General features: G+C 36.5%; 3 protein-coding genes across 10 annotated transcripts in view; 2 read left to right on the top strand and 1 right to left on the bottom strand.

The window, feature by feature from the left end:
• Nucleotides 1-1,482, top strand: part of CEP290 (centrosomal protein 290) — a 49,747-nt gene extending 48,265 nt beyond the window's left edge. For all 6 annotated transcript variants that reach the window (XM_053977196.1, XM_053977195.1, XM_053977200.1 and 3 more), the window contains 2 exons: nucleotides 218-321; nucleotides 611-1,482. In XM_053977196.1, coding sequence (XP_053833171.1) covers nucleotides 218-321; nucleotides 611-796 — 290 coding nt within the window. In that variant the 3' untranslated portion in view covers nucleotides 797-1,482. The remainder of the gene's footprint in view (nucleotides 1-217; nucleotides 322-610) is intronic.
• Nucleotides 1,483-2,301: 819 nt separating this feature from the next.
• On the bottom strand, nucleotides 2,302-8,395 carry C5H12orf29 (chromosome 5 C12orf29 homolog). 3 transcript variants are annotated; one of them, XM_053977202.1, is made up of 8 exons: nucleotides 8,263-8,317; nucleotides 7,498-7,797; nucleotides 6,331-6,448; nucleotides 5,604-5,699; nucleotides 5,098-5,214; nucleotides 4,537-4,731; nucleotides 3,322-3,491; nucleotides 2,302-2,757 (listed from the first exon to the last, which is right to left on the bottom strand). In XM_053977202.1, the coding sequence occupies exons 2-8, from the start codon at nucleotides 7,555-7,557 to the stop codon at nucleotides 2,485-2,487; spliced, it is 1,029 nt and encodes a 342-aa protein (XP_053833177.1). In that variant the 5' UTR covers nucleotides 7,558-7,797; nucleotides 8,263-8,317; the 3' UTR covers nucleotides 2,302-2,484. The 3 variants fall into 3 exon arrangements, with proteins under 3 accessions (XP_053833177.1, XP_053833176.1, XP_053833178.1); XM_053977201.1 differs by lacking the exon at nucleotides 7,498-7,797 and having other exon boundaries at nucleotides 8,263-8,395; XM_053977203.1 differs by lacking the exon at nucleotides 7,498-7,797 and having other exon boundaries at nucleotides 8,299-8,394.
• A 131-nt stretch (nucleotides 8,396-8,526) lies between these two features.
• On the top strand, nucleotides 8,527-21,929 carry C5H12orf50 (chromosome 5 C12orf50 homolog). The gene is made up of 12 exons (XM_053977978.1): nucleotides 8,527-9,292; nucleotides 10,757-10,880; nucleotides 12,942-13,118; nucleotides 14,313-14,390; nucleotides 14,489-14,602; nucleotides 15,867-15,986; nucleotides 17,215-17,322; nucleotides 18,610-18,717; nucleotides 18,942-19,139; nucleotides 20,499-20,585; nucleotides 21,154-21,245; nucleotides 21,854-21,929. The coding sequence occupies exons 1-12, from the start codon at nucleotides 9,284-9,286 to the stop codon at nucleotides 21,914-21,916; spliced, it is 1,278 nt and encodes a 425-aa protein (XP_053833953.1). The 5' UTR covers nucleotides 8,527-9,283; the 3' UTR covers nucleotides 21,917-21,929.
• The last annotated feature ends 1,216 nt before the right edge of the window (nucleotides 21,930-23,145 follow it).

The raw sequence follows: 23,145 nt of genomic DNA, 5'->3' as shown, positions 1-23,145 counted from the left end.
ACTTGGCTACTGCATTCAATCACAGGAACTAGACACCACTGCCTAACTGGTACAAGAACTAAGGAAAAGCCCAGGTGACTTTAATGTTTGGTGATCCCAATTGGTTTTATTTAACTGTTTCAGCTTTCAGGAGATGCAGAATTATTAAAACAAGATTATTTGTGCCATGGGTTTTCACTGCTTAAAAATTTCATTTAAAAAATCATTATTTTTGCAGGACATAATGAAACTGTAGAGGATAAAACTGACAAACTGCTGACAGAAATAGATGACCTCCAGTCACAACTGGAGGTTTCAGAGCTCGAAAAACAGAAACTAAAGGTGAGCTGCAAGGATCATCCTAGGCAAGATAATAAGCAAAACTATGGTTAGCTAAAAAGAGCTGTTTAATAGCTGAATTAATATTTAATGACAAAGTCTATTTTTAAACACTGTTTACAAAGCCTATTTTGTCTTTATGAAGGTACTGTTTATAGGTAGACCTTTTTGCTTCTAGACAAGATCATTATTCTCTTATCATATAATCGCTCAAGAAAAAGGCAAAAAAAGGTGTTGTGTGGTATTAACAAAGTTCTGGATAAAGGTGGTACTCCTTCATTCTTTTCAACAGGAAGAGACAAAAGAGCTGAGAAGAGAACTAGAAACCTATAATACTTCCTTTTTTGAAGAACTTGAGGATCTAAAATATAACTACAATGAAGAAGTAAAAAAAAATATTATCTTGGAAGAGAGATTGAAGCAGCTTTGTGAAGAGTCTGGCATTCAGGATAGTCCAAGCAACATTTCTGTTGATTAGGGTAGTGTTCAGTATCCTCATCACTGATACAAAAAATAAAACAGTCTGTGTTTATCTTGGAATTATACAAGTCTCTTAAAGTTGTATTAATTTGCACACACCTAAGAGTGCAGAATTGGATTATTCAACAGTTCATTGTCAGTATTTATATACAACAATCAAAACAAGAGCGAGTTTTACCTCTCCCAGCTCCTGTGCAATACTGTCTTTTAATTCAGAACAGTTAATTTGGGTAATAAGGTGTCAGGTGAAATTGAAACTTTGGGCTTCTCTTAAAAGTTAATAAACCTTTAAACTGTCAGCATACTAAGTATGCTAAATCCCAGATCATAATTTGCTCTTGTTGCCTTGTGCAACCATAATGTTTAACTCTGAACACCAGGATGAGTGTGCTGGTTATTTTTACCTGAATGTTAAAAAAATCCAAGAACAAAGAACTGAAAATGAGGCTATAATATTTCAGCCAAACCACTGGTATTTTGAACTCAGGATGAGTAGATGAGTATGCTGGTTATTTTTACCTCAATGTTAAAAAATCCAAGAACAAAGAACTGAAAATGAGGCTATAATATTTCAGCCAAACCACTGGTATTTTTGTACGTAATTTATTTTTCATTTTGTTTATTTTATATTGCTGGATGTATACTTTTGTAGCAGAGATGAAATAAAGCCAACTCAAATGATCATTCAGTCTCACCTTTATTATTTATATACCTTATCTTACTTAATATGCCTGTGATGAAGTTTCCAAATTGAGGAACAGTTGTAAATGGGAATTACTAAGCCAAGTCATGTTTCTTTCCACTTACTAGGCTCTCCAAAATAAAACTAGCGGATTTTCTATTATTTACTCTTTTTGTCCTAAAACAGTGCAAATGCCTATAGGATACAGGTTAACTGGGTTTTTAAATAATAGCATAATGCTGCAGATGTACAGTTAAATGATAACAGGAAGTTTTCCCCCATAAGAAACTGTTACAACTTTAAAAAACATTGTCAAATTTTAGGACTAATTCTGGTCCCAACTGAAATATGTCTTTTTACTGTTAAGAAGCTTGATGCTAAGTCTCAAACCAACATACAACAGTGTCATAATAGTTACATCTGTAGAAGCACAACCTATGTAACTTTTCCAGTTGATCACACCCATTAGTGAAGCTTTTAGGACCAGCCAGTGGTAGAAAACATACTTCCTACACTTAATGCTAACAGTTTCCAGGAATGTGTTCAAAAGTTAAGGATTTTTCATAAAATAACATGCTGGAAGCTAGATCTCTGCTCTGGCTGTCATATCTCTGTTATTTAAAATTAGTCATTTAGGATAACCTTAAAATGATACAGTATTACCTGGACTGTTGCCGAAGCTTGAAGAGTATTCATAAAGAATTCTGTGATAGACACAAGTACGGAATGCAGGACATACAACAATTAACTTAAAAGAAAAAAATAATTTCAAGCATCAAACTGTCGCTGTTGAGGCAGGATGGGAACAGATTGACTCCAAGTCAGAAGGCAAGGAATGAACTGATTTATTTCAAATGCACTGCTCTGTATATAGAGAACACCATGCGGACTAATTTCATTTGTCTTAAAGTAAAAACATCTCACACCATTGGTGTGCAGTGAATGACGCACGGTAGCAGAACCTATCTTGTAAACAATGTGAACAACAATAGAGAGATAGTGAGTTATTTACATTCTTTCCCAACTGTTTCCCAGGCTCTTGCCTGGCTAGAAAACCCTCTCTTTTTCTCTCTGACTGAACTGAGAATATCCATATCAAACTTGATATCTTTGAGTCTGTCAAATCTTTGTCCATCCAACATTGAAAAATAGTGAAACAAACTCTTTGGTTCAAAGTCATAGTCATATTTAGTTCTATTAAAAGAAATTACAACAGGCTGAGAATTCAGGTACGTCTCTGCAAGTGGCCAAGGTAAACCAAGATGATGGCGATGAAGCTAAAAGAAAAGGAAAGAAGGTCAGTTCAGCCATTTTGATAGAGTAGTGCAGCAATTCCCAGCTTGGAAGTGTGTGGGTGTCTGTGGATTCTGGGATCCTCTGCATCAGGGCACTTAAAACCATTAATTAGTTACCTCTATAACATGAACAACAACAAAGCACAAAAGGCAAACCAGAACCAAGGTGTCCTCCACAGTTTCAGAAATAATACAAATCTGCTAATTAACCAGAAATCACATTCTTATTAATAATACTTGTTCTATTAGTCAACATTACGAGAACTTAATTTTTAAATAGAGGAATTAAGCTTTAAAATGAATGATTTCTATACAGAAGGGCACAAAAATATGTTCTCAATTACTTTATAAGTGTATTGGGAATGAAGAAGTTCAATATGTTATGTTGTTATTGTAGTGATTCAGTGGCTTTACTAATTGTACTGTCATCTCATCTGTTGGAGAACATTTACTGTTAAAGAATTTGGAAAAAAAAGACAAAAAATACAGTACTTCACATTTTATGAATTCTTACAGTGCTTTCCACATGTCCATCCACATACTTACCTTGATTAAACACCCATCATAGCAGTGCCACACAATTCCTTCAACTTTACCCTCCATACAGCTTTCAAACCAAGACAGTATGTCATTTTGCTTCAAGGCAGGTGGATTCTTTATTTCAAATGCTCCATGTGGGACCAGAAGATGTACAGGGTGCTTCTTGCTTCCCAATCCTACGTTTAAAGAAACAAATACCTTTCTCCTAGTTACTGTGTCCTCTCTCTTTTGTTATTGCACACATCTTTAAAGCACTCTGTAAACTTCTATTAGATACCACAATATTGTCCCTGCCTTTAACAGAATAGTAATTACATTTTTAAGTATCAAATGCAGCTGTCTCTCCTCATATTTTAATTTATGTTTTTTAAAACCTCCTTTAAAACGTTGTCACCATAAAGCTACCAGCTAAATCCTTCATGCTTCAGATCACAATCAATGGCACAAACACCTTAGTTCCTGAAAATCTGGCATATCATCTCATAAATACTTAAAACCGGGCTGTTAACTATTGCATTGCCTTTTCATGTTAACATAAATCTTCATTTAAGGACACAGCTATTAGAACTTTTTGTTGCAATTCTTGTACATACTGAGGAAATGCTTAGGACCAGGTAGGACTATTTTTCCTATCCATCCTTGCAAGTTATCCTAACAGCAAAGCACGGAAGTTAGAACTCACTTGTGCTCATATGTAATTGGTTTCTCATTATAAGGCCTTTAAAGGAAGAAGCCACAACTGAAATTTAGCCTAAATTACATTTCTTAAAAAAATTCCTATTTCATAATTTAAAAATTGCAACTTGTGACTAACTTTAGGGGCTGCAAAAAATGGCTGAATAAAGTTTTCTACTTCAATTCATCAAAAGAGCATGCAAAAAAAGTGAAGGCTCCAAGAAACAAACTTAAAAAAATTCTACCAGTATTTTAATAGTAATATTTACAACAGTTTTCCCAGCCAAAATATTTTTTGAAAGACAAAAAGCAATGCATTTTTATAGTAACTGAGGTTTAATAGACATAACTAGTCCCATGACAACTCAGCTTTCTAAGGTGAGTATTTCTGGGTGAGAGTTTCTTCAGCCAGTCCCTTCTCTCCTTTCTAAGAAGGTTGCTACTGGAAAACTCTTTTAAAAAACTTACACAAAGAAAATGCACTGATTTCCCTCAAAAATACCACTTAGGAAAAAAAGTATTTAAGAACAGACTATATAAACTTACCATATGGATTTGCATTGATATTAGTTCCAATAAGCTCCAATGTTTGTTCTAAAATTTCTGATAATGGCATGGGACTGATTTCCAGAAGCCCTGGCTCAGCATGGTGTTTCAATACCAGTGCTATTCCAGCCTCATAATTTACAACAGATGAGTGCCAGCAGTACTGCTTACTATTCTTCTCCACAGGCACCCAACCTATGAGAAAACACTACATTTTACCAAAGTACATATCTGATGTTAATTAAATGCATACTAGAAGCTGTTACATGCATTAAAAAAAACCCTACAGTTAACAGAAGGAGTAAAAACTGTTGTATCTCAGAAGAATGCAAATGCGATAATTATGCCTTCAGCTGAAGGCCTCAAAGTTTGTACAGCAAACTGCAATTATTTCCATGTGTCAGAAGAACAAAGCCTTTCTGGATAGTGAATTAATGACATTACAATTTTATTTTTTCTGAATATGTTAACTACTATTTTTAACTCTGGAATTAATTGTAATTCAATTCAGAAATTCACACACACCTTTCCCCAGTTTTACCTGTGCTGCATCATAGGTACCTGGCATATGTCCATTTTCATCAGGCAAAGGATTGCCATTAGAGAACTCTATGTCCTTTGCTGGAATCCAGGTATCTGGAACAGGCTTGAAATCCTCTTCAATATTCCAAACAAATTCTAGACATAAATGCAACACTTTGGTTTTGGTAAACTGTTAACCAGCTTTGTTTTAGTTGTCTTTCAATGCAATTATTAAAATACAATTGACCTAAACCTTGTTTTAGAGACAGTAGTCTCAGTTACTTTGTACAACCACCAACATCTGTCACACTCAAGTGGTTTACCATTAGGATAGGTTAAAGATGCATTTAGCCTTTAAGAAGTTTAAAGGTTCAAAGATTAGCATTAAAAATTTAGCTACTTATTCCAGTTCAAAGCTCTTCAATGTAAAGGGCGATGTTAAAAAAACTGGAGCACGATAACTGATTATTTCCCGTGTTAGCTTAGTTGTTTTTCTAACTGGTTAACTTACATTGCCAAAAAGAAGGAAAGATATCTTCACTAACCTTTGCAATCTTCCAATGAATACAAGAATTGTTTAAACCTTTTTTCACCTTGTTTGGTGGGTTTTCGATCCAACCTGGCCCATAGATAGGGTTGTCCTAGGAGTTTCCAAAGACAAAACCAGCACTTTACTGAGGTGACCACACCCTGCAGAGTACTGAAATCAACTACATAACAGGCAAGACAGGAATTCCCATTTGCCACTAGAGAAATTTTATAAGCAAAGCCATCCACTATTTAAATTCAAAGTACACTATGTGAATTTCCAAATCTATTTTAGACTCTATGTACAGTCCTGCCTAGCAGAATACAGAGTTTCCTTACAACTGAAGGGGAAGGCATGAGCCCCAGTGAGTCAATGAAGCACAGTCTTCTCACTTCCTCCCAACCTCTGTACTTCTATAAATCTCCCCCAAGGAAATTAGACACTCTATTATACATGACCCAGTTTGCAAGGAAGACTTACTAATAGGAAGTTTAAAAACTGGAATAGTTCCTGGATGTTCATATTCACTTAAATCATATTTCATATATTTTAGAAGGTAAGTGCTAGAACAACTATAGAAACACCTTTTAAGTCTATGGTAACTATTATTTTGTGGTGAAGATGCTTAATAACACTTGAATTCACAACAGCTGTAGATAAATCGTACGAAAAACAGGTGAAAAACTAAGTAAAACGAGCTCTAGTCAGCATGAGAAATCTGCAAATGGATCTTCCTTTATTACCTTTATACATTGTTACATAACAGCAGGTTCCATCCACTTTTTCAGTAGGAACTGCATTGTGTACATCTGCCTCCAATGCCTTTCCAGTTATAGTGTCAGTTGCCAAAACTTTAAATGGCTGAAAAGAAGACAAGTGGCTACGTTACTTCCTTGCTCTCATAGAGATTCTTGCTCCTTTTACAATTGGCCTCTATATATCCAGCTCTTTAAGTATTACACGTTATAGGACTGATTTCTAATAGTTTCTTCAAAACTTCATAGTTTGCAAAGTACTCTAAGACAGAAGAACTAGGACAATCTGTTTGTAAAGTTTCTCCCTCTTTCCCATCCTTGATTATTATTTAGAGATCATTTTGCTTTCCACTTTAAACCGGGCATATAAACTAGAATGGTTCCAGTTGAACACAGCAACATTTTGAGATCCACCTTCTTGCATTAGGGTGGCAATAGAAATTCCTCCTGACTAGCTCTCGCCAGCTTTCAGTTTAGAAATGGAAGTCAACAGCACCATGTTAGTGCAATATACAGAGCAGGTGTGCTTTTGCAAGGTAGCAAAAGCATCCTGGTATTAAACGCTTAGTATCACCAATGTCAGTTAAACACTTTTGCGCTTCCAAAAACCAAAGAAATACATGATCCGTGGATCTCAAACAAACAGCCAACTAGTACAAATTTCTAGGACTTCAGTACAGCTTCTCTAACAGCTTCACTGCAAACATGCAATCAATTGTGATTGAATTGAAATCTTTTTCTCTATAATCATACCTCCCTCATCTCTCCCCAGTCAACTTTGTCTTTCAATCTGGACTCTTTGTGCTAGCAAAACACAAAGCAAGTCCTTGGCTTGCAGAAGTCTTGAAACAGAATGTGGAATTCATAAAATGAGAACCTGTGTGCTACGTGACATGACTGTTTCATATTATAAGACGTGTAACCATAACAAACAGCATATATGAAGATTACATTAAAAATTTCAGGGTGGTGACAAACATTCTCATTGTTTTTACCACCCCATTTCTTCCCTACCAGTCATAATCACGTTTTATCCTTGCCTGAACTTTAAAATCCAAAGCAAAAACCAAATCAAAGCAACAACAAAAAAATACAAAAAACCTAAACCAAAACCAACCAAACAAAAATAGCATGTGCCGGTTCCAGATCTATTACCCTGTTATGTTTATCTGTGTGAAGAATCACCAGTGTAGGGAGGTACCCTTGTATTACCATTATTGAGATGGTTTAACTCTGAGTTGAACAATTATGCTACTGTTGTTTTGGCAACCATTTCAGCTCTTTCATCTGAAGCCAATCACCAATGGGAGAAGGTCACCCACAGTTGCATTCAATCTCACTACACAGCTGCTACTAAAATCAGGGAACACAAGCTGGAGGTCTGCAGCTAGGCAGGTGGGTGTGCCACCCCAATCTGTCCACATCTCACAGCCTCGTTCTTCCTCTGTCATAAGCCTGATATTCCAAAAAGAAAACAACAACAAAGAAAAAAAAAAAAAAAAAACAAAACCAAAAGGGATACAAGCTCGTTTTTCTTCCTAGGAGGCTCACAGGCGGCAATGGCGGGACGGTTTCACGCAGGCTCCCCGTGCGGTCATGCTGGAGTGGCCTTCACTTAGAAAAAGCAAACACAGCATCAGGGTGAACACCTGTACGCCAGGAAAAGCGTGGGGCTGAGCTGACACGGCACTCCGACGGGCCTTCTTCCCCGCATTTCAGCGGGAGAACCCTATGCAAGCCTCTCCCGTGAGGTTCCCTTAAATCTATAGCCGACCTTCTCGCCGCTCGGCCGTGGCTGGGGGCTCTGACACAGTCCGTGCTGTAGCAAGCTGCGGCCCAACGATTTCCCCAGGGCTCGGGCACGGGCCCAGCCCCACCTGCCCGGCCCCCATCCTCCCGTCCCGGTGCTGCCCCAGCCACCTGTCGCTCCCGCTTGGCCGAGGGCTCGTCCTTCACCTCGGTGACGAACAGACAGGGCACCTTGCGCTGCACCGCACCCCGTCGCCTCATGGTCCGTCCCGGCCGCCCGCCGCCGCCGCCTCGGCCGCCGCCGCCGCCGCCTCGGCCGCCGCCGCCGCCGCCGTGCCTGCGCCCGCCCGCCCGCGCTGCGCCACGGGAAATGGAGTCCGCCGCGGCCGCCGCCGGGGGCGCTGCTGCTGCGCGGGGCGGAGCCGCCTCCCGTCTCACATCAGGCCCAGCGCCGCGGTGGCTCCGCTCGCCGGGCCCGGCCCGGCCCGACCCGACCCGGGGCAGCTGCGCTTTCTCCAACGCCGGCCCCTATAATAGCAGACTCCTATGGACTCCTGAGTCTATAGGTTATGCCAGGAACTTGATCCAGCGCCGGCTTCTCATGGGGTCACAGCCTCCTTTGGGTGCACCAACCTGCCCTGGCCTGGGGCCCTCCACAGGCTGCAGGTCCATCTCTGCTGCACCGTGGATCTTCACGGGCTGCAGGGGCACAGCTGCCTCGCCATGGCCTTCACCATGGGCTGCAGGAGACACTCTCTGCCCCGGCGTCTGGAGCACCTTTTCCCCCTTCTTCCATGACCTTGGTGGCCGAGAGTTCTTTCTCTCACACATATTCTCACTCCTCCATCTGACTGTTGTTGCCCAGCAAGCTGTGGTATTTGTGTGTTATCAGAGATTTGTTTTTAAGACCACAGTTGCATCAGCAAGAAGTTGGGTATTATTTAAGCTTCGCTAAATTGATTTGTTCCATTTCACATTAAAAAAGCACCAGAATGGGCGACACTTTGAAATGATGTGATATTCTATATTTTACTCGGATGCAATAGAGAGGAAGGAAGGTGTTCAGCCTGGACAGGTCATGTAGCAGCATCTTGCGGATGTCCCAAGGTGGAGGAGCAGTTGGCAACTGTTAAAATGTAACATTCCATCCTGGCTAACAACTGCTCTCAGTTCAGTTCAACAGTTCAGCCTCATGGAGAAGGTACCACATGCTTCCTTCAACTATTTTTTATTTTAGCTACACTATCCACTGAGTTTTATGTCATCTGAAGGTTTGGCATTTGGAAGAAAACTGCTTTCAGGATAAGATGATTTGCCTGACTGCTGATAGCTTTAATTCAAAGAAGTACTTACATTCCACCTAGTAAAAATCCAGGGATGGTTCTAGGGGTTTTGGTTATTCCATCAATTTTTAAGGGTCAGGGAGTTAGGTGTTAATGCCTGGAAGATAGGCTTTGTGTCTCAGGGGGTGGCCCAATTGTACTGACTACAATCCAAATGTTTTTAGAGATAGCTGTTAACATTTATGTTATGTTAATTAATGTCTGGAACTGGGAGAAACCTGCTTCCAAATATTCCAATATTTTCAAGTATGGCCTTGTCTTCATTTAAAAAATTACTCAGAAACTCATTCAGAAATAACCCCCAACCTGGCATTTACAGTTCTCAGGTGGGATGCCATTCACATCCAGGATATAAGCCTGATTTTACATATTCAGGGTAAATCTCATGATTTGCCTCTTTGGAATTACAAGTTTATCATATGTTTGAGAAAGATACCTCAGGTTATAAGGATAAGTGAATTGTATCATCAGAGATGGTGCTAAAAACTGCGAACTCTGGTAAGACAGAGATGCAGAACAACAATTTTATGCATGACTGACAGAAGTGACTCATGTTGTGAAAGTACGATCTCTGCAATATTGTGCAGACTTTTTAGGCGGTGCCACGTTGATCAATAGAGGGACAGCAGTAGTATGAGTAGTAGTATGAGTAAAGAAGCAATAATTAAAAAAATCCATGTAGACAGTCTGTTAGTCCCATTAGGTTTTTGTTTGTAATCTTTAAAAACAGCTGAAGCTGAAAGATGGTGTGAACAGTGTAATAGCAGCAGTGCCAACATCAAATCCCAAATTTTTTTAGTTTTTGTTGGGAATCTTTCTGGGTTTTGTTTCTTACCACATGTTTTCCCATAGATTCATGTCCTTTAATAGTAAGGCAGTACAAGCACAAGATCTGCAATTGTACAGCACATTTCATTGGAGATTGATCTGATTTTTCCATTGTCCAGAAAAGTAAACTCAGCCATATGTCAGTTAAATGACTGAAGAATTTTTTTTTCCTTCCCACCGGCTCATGAAAAGTCTGCAGTAAATGAAGCAGACTGTCTTACCCCTATTCTAATCTAGAAACAATTTTACATCACCAAACACCATTGACTTAACTCAGTAACTTTAGAGCTATTTACAGTTTATGACAAAAGTCATAAAAGATAATTTGAAATGTTGTAAACTATAAGAATATAGTCCCACAAAATCTTGGTCATATGTTTATAGCAGTGTGAACTGTCATATATTCAATCCTATGTTCTCACAGCATGTACTAATTAATTTATTCCATTTTGATTGTTATATTTACAACACCTGAAAACTGTTTTCTCCTGCAGCAAAACTACAGCAAGTTCTCCTGTTTCTGGGAGACAGAGCCCGTAGGCTGTAGGAGGATAAGCTGTGACTTCTTTCACAGAAAACCCCGTAATATAAATGGACTTTATTTGCCACCTAGTAACAGTGAGTAAAAATATTTTCTCAACAATTTGTTCATTAGAGTAACGAAATAGACAAAAATGTCCTTCTAGTGCTTATATAAGAAAGCATAAGAAAGCATTGACTTAAGGTCAAGAAATGCACCATGATGAATCAATCAGGTATGATCTAGCCCAGCAAGTTTAAGGGAAAGAAAGGAATTTGAATAAGATTGCCGCATGATTTATTTTAGCTGTCATATTATGAATCTTCATACCTATTAGTGATATAAAAGATGAAGTCAAATTTAGGTTGCTGAGATCCATGAAATAAAAATGTTGCTTAACTTGAATTTCTAATAGATTAAATCTCTCTAGTAGTTCAAATGGTTAGTATGCAGGTAATAATTTAAGAGAAATCAAAAGTATAGTGTGTGTTGGGAGTAGGAAGTTGATAGGGACACCAATATCTGTTGATAGAGCACAACATGTATGGACGAGATGCCCTTTGTAGAGATAACATCAGATTATAGAGCTGTTTGTGCAGATGTATTTCCAGTTTGTTGTTTTGAATAAAAATTTAGGGCTTGAACATTGGTTAAATATTACTGAAGTACAGTAATAGTGTGTGAGGCAGCACTCTATTTGTGGAAACAAGTTGGGTTTTTTCCCTCATCCGTTTCTAAGAGGAGCTCTTGACTACCAGAAATTCTGGTAGACAGCTGGAGCCTGGAACAGGGTAAAAGTCCAGGGCAAAGAACAAAGACAACTGTCAGAAGCAGGAGTGAGGAGAGCAAGTCACCATGAAACCTGATGTTCCTGAAATTACCCCAGGAAAATGTAGGCTGTCATATCTGGGCATTTGGAGCCTAACTAAGCACACAGGATCAAGGCAAGACCTGTAGTGCTGTTTTTCCAAGTGCTCATACTGCCTTCAGCACAGCTCCCACTTACACAGCATGCTTTTGGCTGTGGTGGAAGTCAGAGACTGTACCTAAAAGACACTGTGGGCAAGGGTATCCTGTGCAAGAGCAATGTCCAACAATCACAGCTAGAAAACAGACCAATTACTTTTTACTGAAATATGTACAAGTTCAAAGCCTGTGTGTGCCACAATAGCATTGCAGATACTAAGCCTGCAATTTTTTTTTTGTTCTTATACTTAAAAATCTTGTTAAACTAATTTAAGTTTAATTTGGCTTATTCTACCTGTAGCTAAAAATAGCCTGTTCTGAACACTGAAAAAGGCTCCATCAAGTTAGTGTTGTATCTTACACATCTCTTACATGAGGTACAACAAATCTAATTTGCAATCATGTTATGAGAAGAGGTTTAACATGATATACATGCTGCTCATAGGCAAGCAAGAAATGCACAAGAATAAAAACAGCTGGAATAATAGAAAAATGCACACACGTTCTTTTAGACTGGAAAATATATCTTACTTCAATATTTTTAATATAATGTGCAGAATACTGTGGTCTAAAATCAGTCAGCTTGAACAATACTTATAGACTCACCATCTTTCATATTTTTTCTTTTTAGTCCATTGTATTTCCTGGCTCCTGGAATGTGTTATCCCAGTACTAAAGCCATTTTCCTGAAAATATTATGTGTGGAGATAAATTCCTTAGGAAAATAATCTATTTTCTGATTTTTTTTCTGATTAAGTGTAAATTATTTTCGTCTTCACATTCCTTCACAAAATCTACATTTTGTACCTAGTAATGAGAGTTGAGATTTAGTTGCATAGAAAAATGTTTTCAAATTTAAAATGAGCAATCCTGTGCTTAGCATTGCTAAATTGTTCAAAGTGGTTGCTGGATTGATACAGCATGTTTGCAACTTTTTAAAATAGTGCAGTGATGATAATGTTCCTCTTTTCAAAAGTCTGTATTCAGCAGTGCCTGTGTCCATTCAGAGGAGCTGGCACCTGTGTTTTTCGTACTTTCTGGAGTAGGAAGGTGCTCTCTTGCCAACCTCTGCACAAGATAATATCTAATCTTGATAATGTTTTCAGAAGTGTCCCTGCTACTGTCAACCTGGATGTGATACTTTAGTTTCTTTCTAAGAATTTCTAAAAGAAATTCAATGTTCTTGTCTACAGATGTTCTATTGAAACAGGATGTCCAAGGAGGCATTCTGCATCCAGCCCATCGCCAGGATTCACTCAGAAATCAAGACAATGTTTTAGTACCAATTCATCCTCCACTGATTATAAGCCTCAGTGATGAAGAGGATGATGAAGAGGAAGATGAAGAGGATGATGACGAGGAAGACAACTGTAAACAGTTTTTTTTTTTTCTTTTATAAGCAAGTTGAATGGGTTTTGTCAGCTCTTGCAATGTACCTCACAACTGATTTGTTATAACCATGACATTTTTAGAAAAGAGTTGTTGAAAAGTTTTGAAATAGTTTTCAGCTAATATTTAAAATGTTGGAACTGGTAGTCACTAGATGTGAGCAATGAAGTATTTTCTAATGCCTGCAATCCAATTCAAATGGCCATCAAAAACTCTTCAAAATTTTGGGATGAAATTACAAGTTTAGGAGATACTTTGTTTCTGGGAAACACATTTTTGAACAAGGGCTATATGCACTCATCAGTGAAGGTGAAGTCACAAGTTTTTTACAAAAGATAGTTGTGTGACTTTAACATAAGTAATTTTTTCAGCTGATTTACCAAACTCTGTAGGCAGTCATTTTTTAGAGACAGTTACTCTTAAATCTAGCAAAGAGAATTGATGCAAAACTCTCTGCTAGTTGAACTGAATGTTCTTACATATATATACATATGTTAATACAGTTAAACCATTGACTGTATCTCACTTAAAGATAAGAGACTCATAGGGATGGAACAAATGACACATTCCTGGAGAGTGAAAAGTGAAAGAATGACTACTTTCAGGCATGCATTCAGCAAATTACTGTGCCACCCCAACCCACTTTTCACTTTCTCACTGCCCATCAGCTTGGCTGGTAGACCAGCCTGTTAGTGCTTCCTAACTTGGTTTCAGCCTAAGTATGCCACTTAACCAGTATAGAAAGTAGGGCTTTGCTAATCTTCATAGCTTTAACTGAGTGATCTGAGCACCCACTTCACCAGCTCTACCAACAGGCATTATGGGGTAGTAACTTTGGGCAGAGGTTTTGAGACAAGCACTCTCTGGTGACACCTTGATTCCGATTTCCTTGTGGATATAAATGAAAGATTATTTTGAAAATGAATATTGGAGATATTTTTGAATCCTTTTGAATTAACAAACATTTGCTTCTTAAACTGTGTTTTAACTGCAATCCCATTGCACTTGAAAATACCTAATATTAAGTAATAATTTTTCAGTCCAGAAGCACAGTTGCATTCAAAACCAAAAATAACCAATGACAAAAATTAAAGTCACTATCATATTTTATTATTAAGAATTATTGAAGGTCTTTGTGTAGTTATCTTCTAATCTTTTACAAATATTTCCTGCAGATGTTTCTAACTGGATGTCTAAGACTGTTATAGATATTGAAGAGGAAAGAGCAATAAGGGATATATGCTATAAATCTGGTAAATATGAAATCAATCATTCTTTCCTTAAAAGCAATGCTTCCAATACAGTAAACTTCAGGGCTTTTTTTTTTTTTTCCCTTTTGGGGAAAGTGTAGGAGAGTATTATGGGATTCAGAACCCTTACAAACACCAATCAACTAAAACTGTGTCTTCACCATGGCAAGATGAGTTATTACCCTTGGAAACTACTGAACAAAACCTGCAGAAAGGCAAGTATTTTGATTTCTTTGGATTGTATTTACCACTTCTCTAAAACTGCTGTAACAGGGAGAAAGTATTACATAGTTCTCACTTCCTCCCTGCTTTTTGAATTTAGTGAAAATAAAATATTGCAGAAACATATTTGTCAGCAAATTACAAAAAAACTTCATTCTTTTTTGCCATATATATAGTCACACTTGTACTGATGACCTGCATCAATTGTGTATGGAAAAGGTAGAAATGGGCTATTAACCCAATCTTTTCTGATATACACAACATAGGTATTTCATATAATTTTGTGATATACATTTTAACCATCCTAAGGTTAGGAATGTAGTTTAAATTTCTCATCTAGGCTCTCTGGTGAAAATGCGAGACAGGAACTCCAATGAATCTCCTTTTTATTGAATCACCAGGCAGTGCCAAAGGGTGAGATGAACCACTTTTTCAGAGGTGCTCCATGATCTCTGCTGGCTATCTTGGGTGTCTTGATGTCAAAATGTAGTGTTAAATCAAACTTTTCTATAACTAAATTTAGATTAAATACCTCCTTCAACTGTCTTGTAAAAGAGAAGAACAAAAGCACTACTTTTTTTTTAATTCTGGACTATCCAACATAATTAATGTTGAAGGAATACAAATTTATAAACATTTACCCCAGTTCTTTTGGTTTTTCATTTACTATTCTATTCTAATTTCTAAATTTGAAATGTTTGTTATTAAAATAATTTTGATAAATTCTTTCTAACAAATACATAGATATATTAGGCTATAGATGAGAGACTCAGTGACAAATGCATGAACATACCTTTTAAGAAGTATCTTTATTTATCATTAAATACATTAAGAGAAAAAGATTGATATGTTTCTCTAAAACAGTTTTTCAATTGAGTTCTCTGAGGCTTCAGGTACTATGATGACATGTATCCTGAAAATGCCATAAATTCAATTAGATAGGATTAATTAATATAATTCATGGGTAGTGAGAAGCTCATGAACAAGCAGGTAATTTATAGCTGGGTCTTTACTGTGGAGCCATAGTCTTCTTTAGTCTATGAATTACAATATTTTCTTACATAGCATGAAAGATTGACATCTGTTACACTAGACAGGATTCAAATAATTAATAAAAGAGAAAGAAGGTTATGAAATGAGAGGTTAAGAGAAATTGCAGTAAACTAATCAATGGTTCATAGGGGTGGGAGGAAGAGAAAGTCAGTGCCATTACCTGTGCTTACATACAGCTAAACATGCTTTCTGTTGCCTTTCCAGGTGATGGTAACACAATTCCTACAAGATTTAATAATACAAGAAAAGAAAAGGAGAGTTCAGAAAGGAGGGTATCAATAGAGAGTACTCCCAGAACAGATCATAAATCTTTTGACAATGGAGGTAATATACTGTAGTATCAGCTTCTCATTGCTGAATGTCATGTGGTAAATAAAATAACTAAATATGCATGCATTAAACTTCCTTATTTTGCATTTGAGTTATATGTTCTTTATGTTCTAGACACTCTTTCTCATGCTGAACCATTAATTATAACAATAAATCATTAACATTGTTTATGATTATATTCTATGCTTATTTTAGGATTGCACTGAAAAAAATACTTTATGCAGATTACAATTGATTTTGGGAAAGAAAGGGTTCTGTGGAGTTATGAAAAAGCAGGCGTAGAGATGCAGACAAATTGGTTAGAGCCTGGTGCTAGTTACACCAAGGACATGGGTTTGATCCCTGTATGGGCCATTCATTTAAGAGCTGGACTTGATGATCTTCGTGAGTCCCTTCCAGCTCAGAATATTCTGTGATTGTGAGTCTGTGACTGTGAGTCTGAAGTCAAAATGCTTTCAAAAACTGTTATTTTTGTGAGACTATCCATATTTAAGATGAATGAGCTTTGTATTTTTTAGTTATCCTACAGAAAAATTGCAAAGCTGCAATCCTGCAATTTGTGTAACAGGATCCGATCCCTCTGCATAAACTTGGTTCACCTTAATGAAGACACACTGCTTTGACCAATTGAGTTCAGTGTTGAATCATGTCATTAAAGCTGAAGAATGCCCCATTCTCCTTGAATTTGCTTAATACTTTGTGGTATTCAATCCTTTTTTTTCATAAAGATTTATTAATGATAAAAATAGTAATAACTGTAGTACTCTTTTTTCTCCCTTAGTTTGTCAATGAAAAATAGTGCAATACCATGCTAGGGCTGCTGGCTCTAGCTTGCAGCAAAGTGTGTCTGCTAGCTCCAGAACTATTGCACAGTAGAAATTAATCTTACATTCTACATCTTTTCCTGTGACCTTTATGTACAAAAGTATCTTTTTTTTTAGATATTCTTTATGTCTGTGTAAACAGTTACCACTGAGCCACAATTCAATAATTGAATCTCTGTTCAAAATAATATGTATTTAAAGCTTTTAACAGACTATTTAACAGCTCTGCTTAACAGACTATTTTCTCTAATTTTTGTGGGCCTTATTAAATCAGCTATTTGGTTTCTACTCACTTCAGCTAAAAACATGCAATTTGAAAAGCAGACTCTTTGCATTGTTCACCTTTCTCAGGGTGCTCTCAAGTATAGGTAGGTAACTGTGAGACTCCTTTCCTACAGGAGGTGGTGGTTTTGTGGTGCAGAGGAACACATTTGTTGATGGGAACAGATTTGAGGCACTCCCTCGGGAAAAAGAACCAATTACATCAAAGTATTCCAATGTGAAAGGTACTTCATTATTACATATTTGCAAATTTTTAGATTAGATTACTTTTGTTCCTCTGCAAGTGTGTTGAACATTATATATTTTGTGTAAAACCAATCTGAAGTGAAATTTCCATTAACAGTGGAAATTTCCATTAACATTCTTTCACTGCAAGATGATGGCAGTTGTTGTATGTTATGATTTAATTCTGCTTCTTTCAGCCAGTTTTCGTCTTCTGATAGATTCAATTATGAGTCCCTGAGTTACTAACGTCTTTGATGCTCACATTACATCATGGGGAATGCTATGCACTTTCCACTTCAGACAAGTGAAACAGATTTGATGCTAGGTAGTATCTCACAGAACAGAGGACTTCATAAAAACAGTAAAAATATAATTAAGGAAAGAGCATAACACTTGTGATAGAGTATATTTATCAAAAACTAGTCACGTGCAGCAAATTAAAATACCTACACTAAAATACCTTAATGATAAGTTTCATCCTTTTCACAGGAGAGTTCCAGAATATATTTGTCAATTTACAAAATGTTATCATGAGTAGATTGTTATCCAGTTATTTCTTTGCAGTTTAAAAAAAAAAGGGAGAAAAAGGACAGATTTTGGTCTTTAAACTAGCCAATAAACTGAAGCAGAAATAGAGCATTTCGACTGCATTTTGGCCTGAAATGAGAGGAATGAAAAGTGCTTATTAACGTTAGCAGGAAAAAAGGGTGAACAAATCCCCATCTTCCCAAAGAATAGCAGGGCCAGGAGAAGAGTACTGTGGTTCCTTTACAATGCAACTTTCCCTGTGAAGTTCAATTTGTGGTTTGAAGTGGGCTTACCTATGCAACCAGTGCTGTTGCAAATTTATCTCCTTCATTTGTAGTATTTTGTTATGTTCTTCCACTGCACATGTTCAGGGTGTATCCAGATGCTACAGGCAGAAGTCATTCGCAGTACAGCCAGGCATCCTTTGAAGTGCATGGATTGGTCTCCATGGGCTCAGCCATGGGTGTTCTAGAGGTTCACGCCTATGCAGTGTAGAGAAAGGATGATCTGATTTTTGTATTTAGAGTTAATTTTTGAGTTGGTCTTCAAGATTTCTTCTGCTAGAGGAAATACAGACACTTTTGCTTTCCTTCTGGGGAATGACACTTTTAGAATAATTAACGTGTGAGACCATGTTCTACCCAAAGGGACCTATTTATGAATTAGGAGATTATAAAATAAAAATACCACAGTATTTTTGGCTGTGAACGTTTTTTGTGCTTTCTAAAAAGTGAATACATGTTATTTTAATCCCTCAGAAACAAACTACACCGAACTAGTAAAGAACCACCACTTTAAGGAAGTAAAGGAAAATAAAAGGATTTCTGAGAAACGAAGAAATTCAGCTAATGCAGGAACTGGCAAAGGTATTTTGAAAAAATAATCATCTTATTAATTTCTATTTACTAAACTGTGAGATGATTTAGCACTATCTAGTAAATTTCTGTTCTTAGTGTCAAATATGGACAGCCCTACTTGAATTGGTCTATCTACAAAGAACATTTTTTAAATCTTGTTTGGTCTCCAGTTGCATGCGCTATGTGAAATTTTGAATAATAGGACAACCTTTTTGGTTGTATTTTCATTTTAGGAATTCACACTCCGGACCCCAAAGTAAAATCAAGTTATCAACAAAGGGGTCAAAGTAAGGAGGATGAAACTGCTTCTTCCAGTCCATATGGGAGAGACACTGGAAGATACACTCATTTAAATTCTCCAGAACCTCGACGGTCAGCGTATGTAGTCTACCGGACTGTCACTCAAAAACCGAAATTCAGTGGATCTACAGGTGGGTTCCTGTGTGCACAGAATTCTTAAAATGCCTGTCTATATTGTGCTGCACTCAATTGGGTCCCTTCAGCTCAATAATAAGTTATTTATGCTTAAATACAGGCATGAATAAATTTATAAAGCTTTACAGTTTGTCAGACAGAATATTCATTAACAATGTTTGAGCCATCTTTACAGCAGGAATTCATGGATGCAATGAAGTAGTTATGTGCACAAATATAGTGATCCCCACTTTTTACAGCATGGCTTATGTAACTTATTCTTTTGAAATGTTTAATAAACCTTGAAAACTCCACCTTTAAGCTCTTATTTCATTCTAACTACTTATAGTACAAGTATGTTTTGCAGTAGAATTTCAGTTGTGTCTTGAGAAATATTTCTTGTTCAACCTTATTTTTCCCAGTACGAAAAATATGCTGCTTGCTTTGCAGTATATATTTCCATAACTGGGATTTCATTGGAGTTTTCATGATTATGGATTTGTGTTTATTTTCATTATTCAGAATTTTTTTTGTCTTGAATAAACAAGGGTTTGTATCTTATTCACACTTCTGTTATCAATTTAAATGCAGTGTAAATCTTTGTGTTTAACATTAGTATTATTTTTTTCACATTAATTATGTTGGACATCTATTCTTTCTGCTGCTCATAAAGGATGGTACTTTCCTTCATCTTACTCTACTGTCTTCTTGATGGTACATGCTATATCATTAATTTGACCAGAAACCTACAGGTGGGATTCTGAGTATTGCATCTTTCTTTCTGGCAATCTGCTTCAGATTTACTACACCATTTGCTTTATTTTTATCCTGCTAATATATTTAGCCTCATCCAATCTAGTACATCATTTGGGCTTTATTTGAATTTTCAGTTTCTGTGTTCATGGTTTCTCTGGATAATTTGTTTTTTCATTTGTCATTTTGTCAACAGATTTAGTGTTAAATAATTTAAATAATCAGAAATCAAAAAAGTGATTTCATCTTGCCAGTTTCAGTCATCTCTCTCAAGCTGGGTTCATTCTCCCTTTTGAGATGCCTTCCTGTCTTAATTTCTAACAAGAGGGACCTCCTTCAGACAGAGTAATGCCTATTTTAAGGTGAATAAAGTAAAGAGAAACAAATTCCAACATCGGTGCTTTGTCTTGAGGACAAATAGTTATGTCTTTTTTCTTTGAATGTTTGCTTTCATTAAATGTGGACAAGATGGTATAGAGATTATAGAGAGAACATTCTTTATGTGAAGAATGAATTTTATTAAATTTTCAGGTTAATAAAGGATAGAATATTTTTGAAAAAGTGTGAATCAGCATTTTTGTTGTAAGAACAATCATTAACATCTTTGCTGCCTTTCTTTCCAGCAGTACCTGAGTCCTATGGTCAGAAAGGCTCCAAACAAAAGAATCAGCCTGACACCAATAGATTTTGGACACAAACAGAAAACTATGGTAACATTTACACATTGTGTATAAACTGAAAATTGCAAGATTATTACAAAATTAGTAATTTTAATTAATAACATTAAGATGGAATTAAAGAAGAATATTAATAATATTAATTTTTAATCAATTTTTAAGAAAATAGTTTGTGGTTAGGCAACATATTCTGAGGCAAAATCAACTGTCTAGCAAAAAACCCATAATATAGCCTTACATGTAGGGCTTTCACAAGGAGGGATAAAACAGAAGCTATTGATGTCTTTTGGAAGGTCTTCAGCCCAGGAATATTCCCTTCATTAAAACCAAGGATGTTCGTAGCAGAATCTCCTCTTTTCGAATATCATATGAGCCTCATGGAAATGCTACAATATTGCAAACTATCTTTAAAGTTCCAGAGAGAGTCTGCCTTTAAAACTAGCTTGTATTTCAGAGGTGATGAAATGTATCACCTCAGACTCATCTGATACATTCATTGAAACTTCAGCTAATGCAGTGTTTAATTCACATATCAGACTAAGAGACTCTTTCCTAAAATTGTGGCTGAAGTTAGGAAACAATGTGTATGTTTTTCCTACAGGCAAATATACTTCAGGATCTTCTAATTCACCAGCTTGGAGGAAAAGAAATCCACAAGCAAAACCATTCTCTAAATTTAAAATAGCCACTCAGGTAACTGATAGAAATGGTTACAATTTAGCCTTTTTAGGAGAATTGGCATGTCTCTGCCCACCTAGAAAATGTAAAAGTGCTTGTAAAACTTCCTCATTCAAAACCTGCAAGATTCTGATCAATGTTGAAATGCTGATCAATGCTGAAAGAGTAGTTAATAGTTTTATTTGTTTTCAGTCATATGCCTTTGCCTGAATAACTAGCCTGTGATTTCTATTTTTTTTAACAATAGTACTTACATGAAAGAAAAGTGTGTACTCTAAAGTAAAGTGCTACATAAGGCAAGCTTTGGATTCTAGCACCAGACAAACACAGTAGAGACCATATGAATTTGATCTGTTTCTTTGCTGGATTGTTCGTGAAGCTTCAGCAATGGCTGAACAATAACCAGCTGAGGTCTGAAGCCATGAAAGGACTCAGGCTACAAAATGTTTACAAGATACCCTAAAGACCATTCATACATTTTACAGCTGCCTTGAAAGCTGAGATTAGAACCTCTATCTCGTGTTTCATGTTGAAATTTTAATTCTTAGAAATGTTTCTGATGGAGCATGTAGTTTTACTCTAAGAAATTATGCACAGAATTTTGTGTATATCTGTTTTGACAGCAGAGTAAAGAAGACATGGAAATGAATAAAAAAGGAGAAAAAGAAACATCTAAAAGGAAATAAGGCAATTATCAACTGGAATATCCAAAGATGAAGAAACTGCAAATTCCAAAAAGAAGGTGCAGGAAGGAAGCACACTATAGTGTTTCAAAACTGGTTAAAAATTCTTAAAAGTATGCTCTGCATGGTGACATATAAAGATCTATATCCACTATGTTTAATCTACTATGAAATTTTGGCAGTTGAAGTTATTTTTACAGACTACGGCTCCACACCATAGACTGATAGTTCATAGAGAAAAAAAAATCCCTAAGCAGAGTCTTCTCCTATTCTATTTGATAGATGTTTTAAGGCATAATTCCTAATATGAATAAATACTATTAGTTATACTTAGCAGTTTCAGAGGACTTTTAATGTAAACAGCAATAGTGTAATGCATTCTAGAATGTGGTTTGTTGGTACAAAAGCCAGATTCCTACATGGTTTAGCTGTTTTGGCAGATGTTTGGGGACTCTGTCTGAGTTTGATCTTGAGATTTTGCAATTTTAGCAGAGCAGCATTTCACAGCTGTGTTATGAACTAAATGAAATTCACAAGAAAACTCAGAATTAACTGAGATATGTATTTAAATGTGTTTCAAACTAAAATATGAAGAGTTGTGTAAAGACTGAGAGAATGACTGATAAGGATACTTTAATATTGCTTTCTGGGGAAACAAACCTCTTACTGAAGTGTTACGTATACATGACTTCATGTCTTTTTCTCAGATGTTTTTTCAGTTTTTTTGCATTTACTTGACCTTTGGTCATTCTTAGAACATAATCAGTTTTTGTAGAGAGCCCTTCAAACTTCTTTCTGTAACACTAGGATCCAGTAATTATCTTGGTACCTGTAACTGTGAGAATGAAAGCCACCTTGGAGCCTTTTCTTCTGTGACTGCTTATAACATGAGGCTGGATCAGACACCTTACAGGGTACTTCTAGCTGAAATAATTCTATTGTTCTATGAGAAATATAGTCATATGTTTCTCTGCCCTACTTGATTATCTCAATAGTGATGTAATTTTTATTTTATTTTGAAATTTAATTTTTGATCATTTAAGTTAGAACATGCTATACTGATTATTGGCATGTATGCAGTTACGCATCACTGTTCTTAACTGAGAGAAGAATAAAAAAAACTAGAGGATTTGCTTTAGCTAAGTAATAATGTACAAAACAAGAAGCATCTTTTTAAAATCAAATGCTGGGTGTGTTGGAAATGTTCCCTCCACCTCTAATTAGCCATTGGT

This window comes from Vidua macroura, chromosome 5 (genome assembly GCF_024509145.1).
Source record: "Vidua macroura isolate BioBank_ID:100142 chromosome 5, ASM2450914v1, whole genome shotgun sequence".
In the NCBI taxonomy this organism is placed as follows: domain Eukaryota; kingdom Metazoa; phylum Chordata; class Aves; order Passeriformes; family Viduidae; genus Vidua; species Vidua macroura.
This window is presented reverse-complemented; position numbering and strand designations above follow the sequence as displayed.

Excerpts from the sequence above, each read along its gene's own strand:
- C5H12orf29 (XM_053977201.1), bottom strand. The coding sequence starts at position 8,352 with ATGAGGCGACGGGGTGCGGTGCAGCGCAAGGTGCCCTGTCTGTTCGTC. Across the intron at positions 5,215-5,603 it reads TTCATTGGAAGATTGCAAAG|AATTTGTTTGGAATATTGAA; the intron begins GTTAGTGAAGAT and ends ATTTATGTCTAG. Across the intron at positions 4,732-5,097 it reads TGAAAATGGACATATGCCAG|GTTGGGTGCCTGTGGAGAAG; the intron begins GTACCTATGATG and ends GTTTTCTCATAG.
- C5H12orf50 (XM_053977978.1), top strand. Across the intron at positions 17,323-18,609 it reads AAAGTATTCCAATGTGAAAG|AAACAAACTACACCGAACTA; the intron begins GTACTTCATTAT and ends TTAATCCCTCAG. Across the intron at positions 20,586-21,153 it reads GACACAAACAGAAAACTATG|GCAAATATACTTCAGGATCT; the intron begins GTAACATTTACA and ends TTTTTCCTACAG.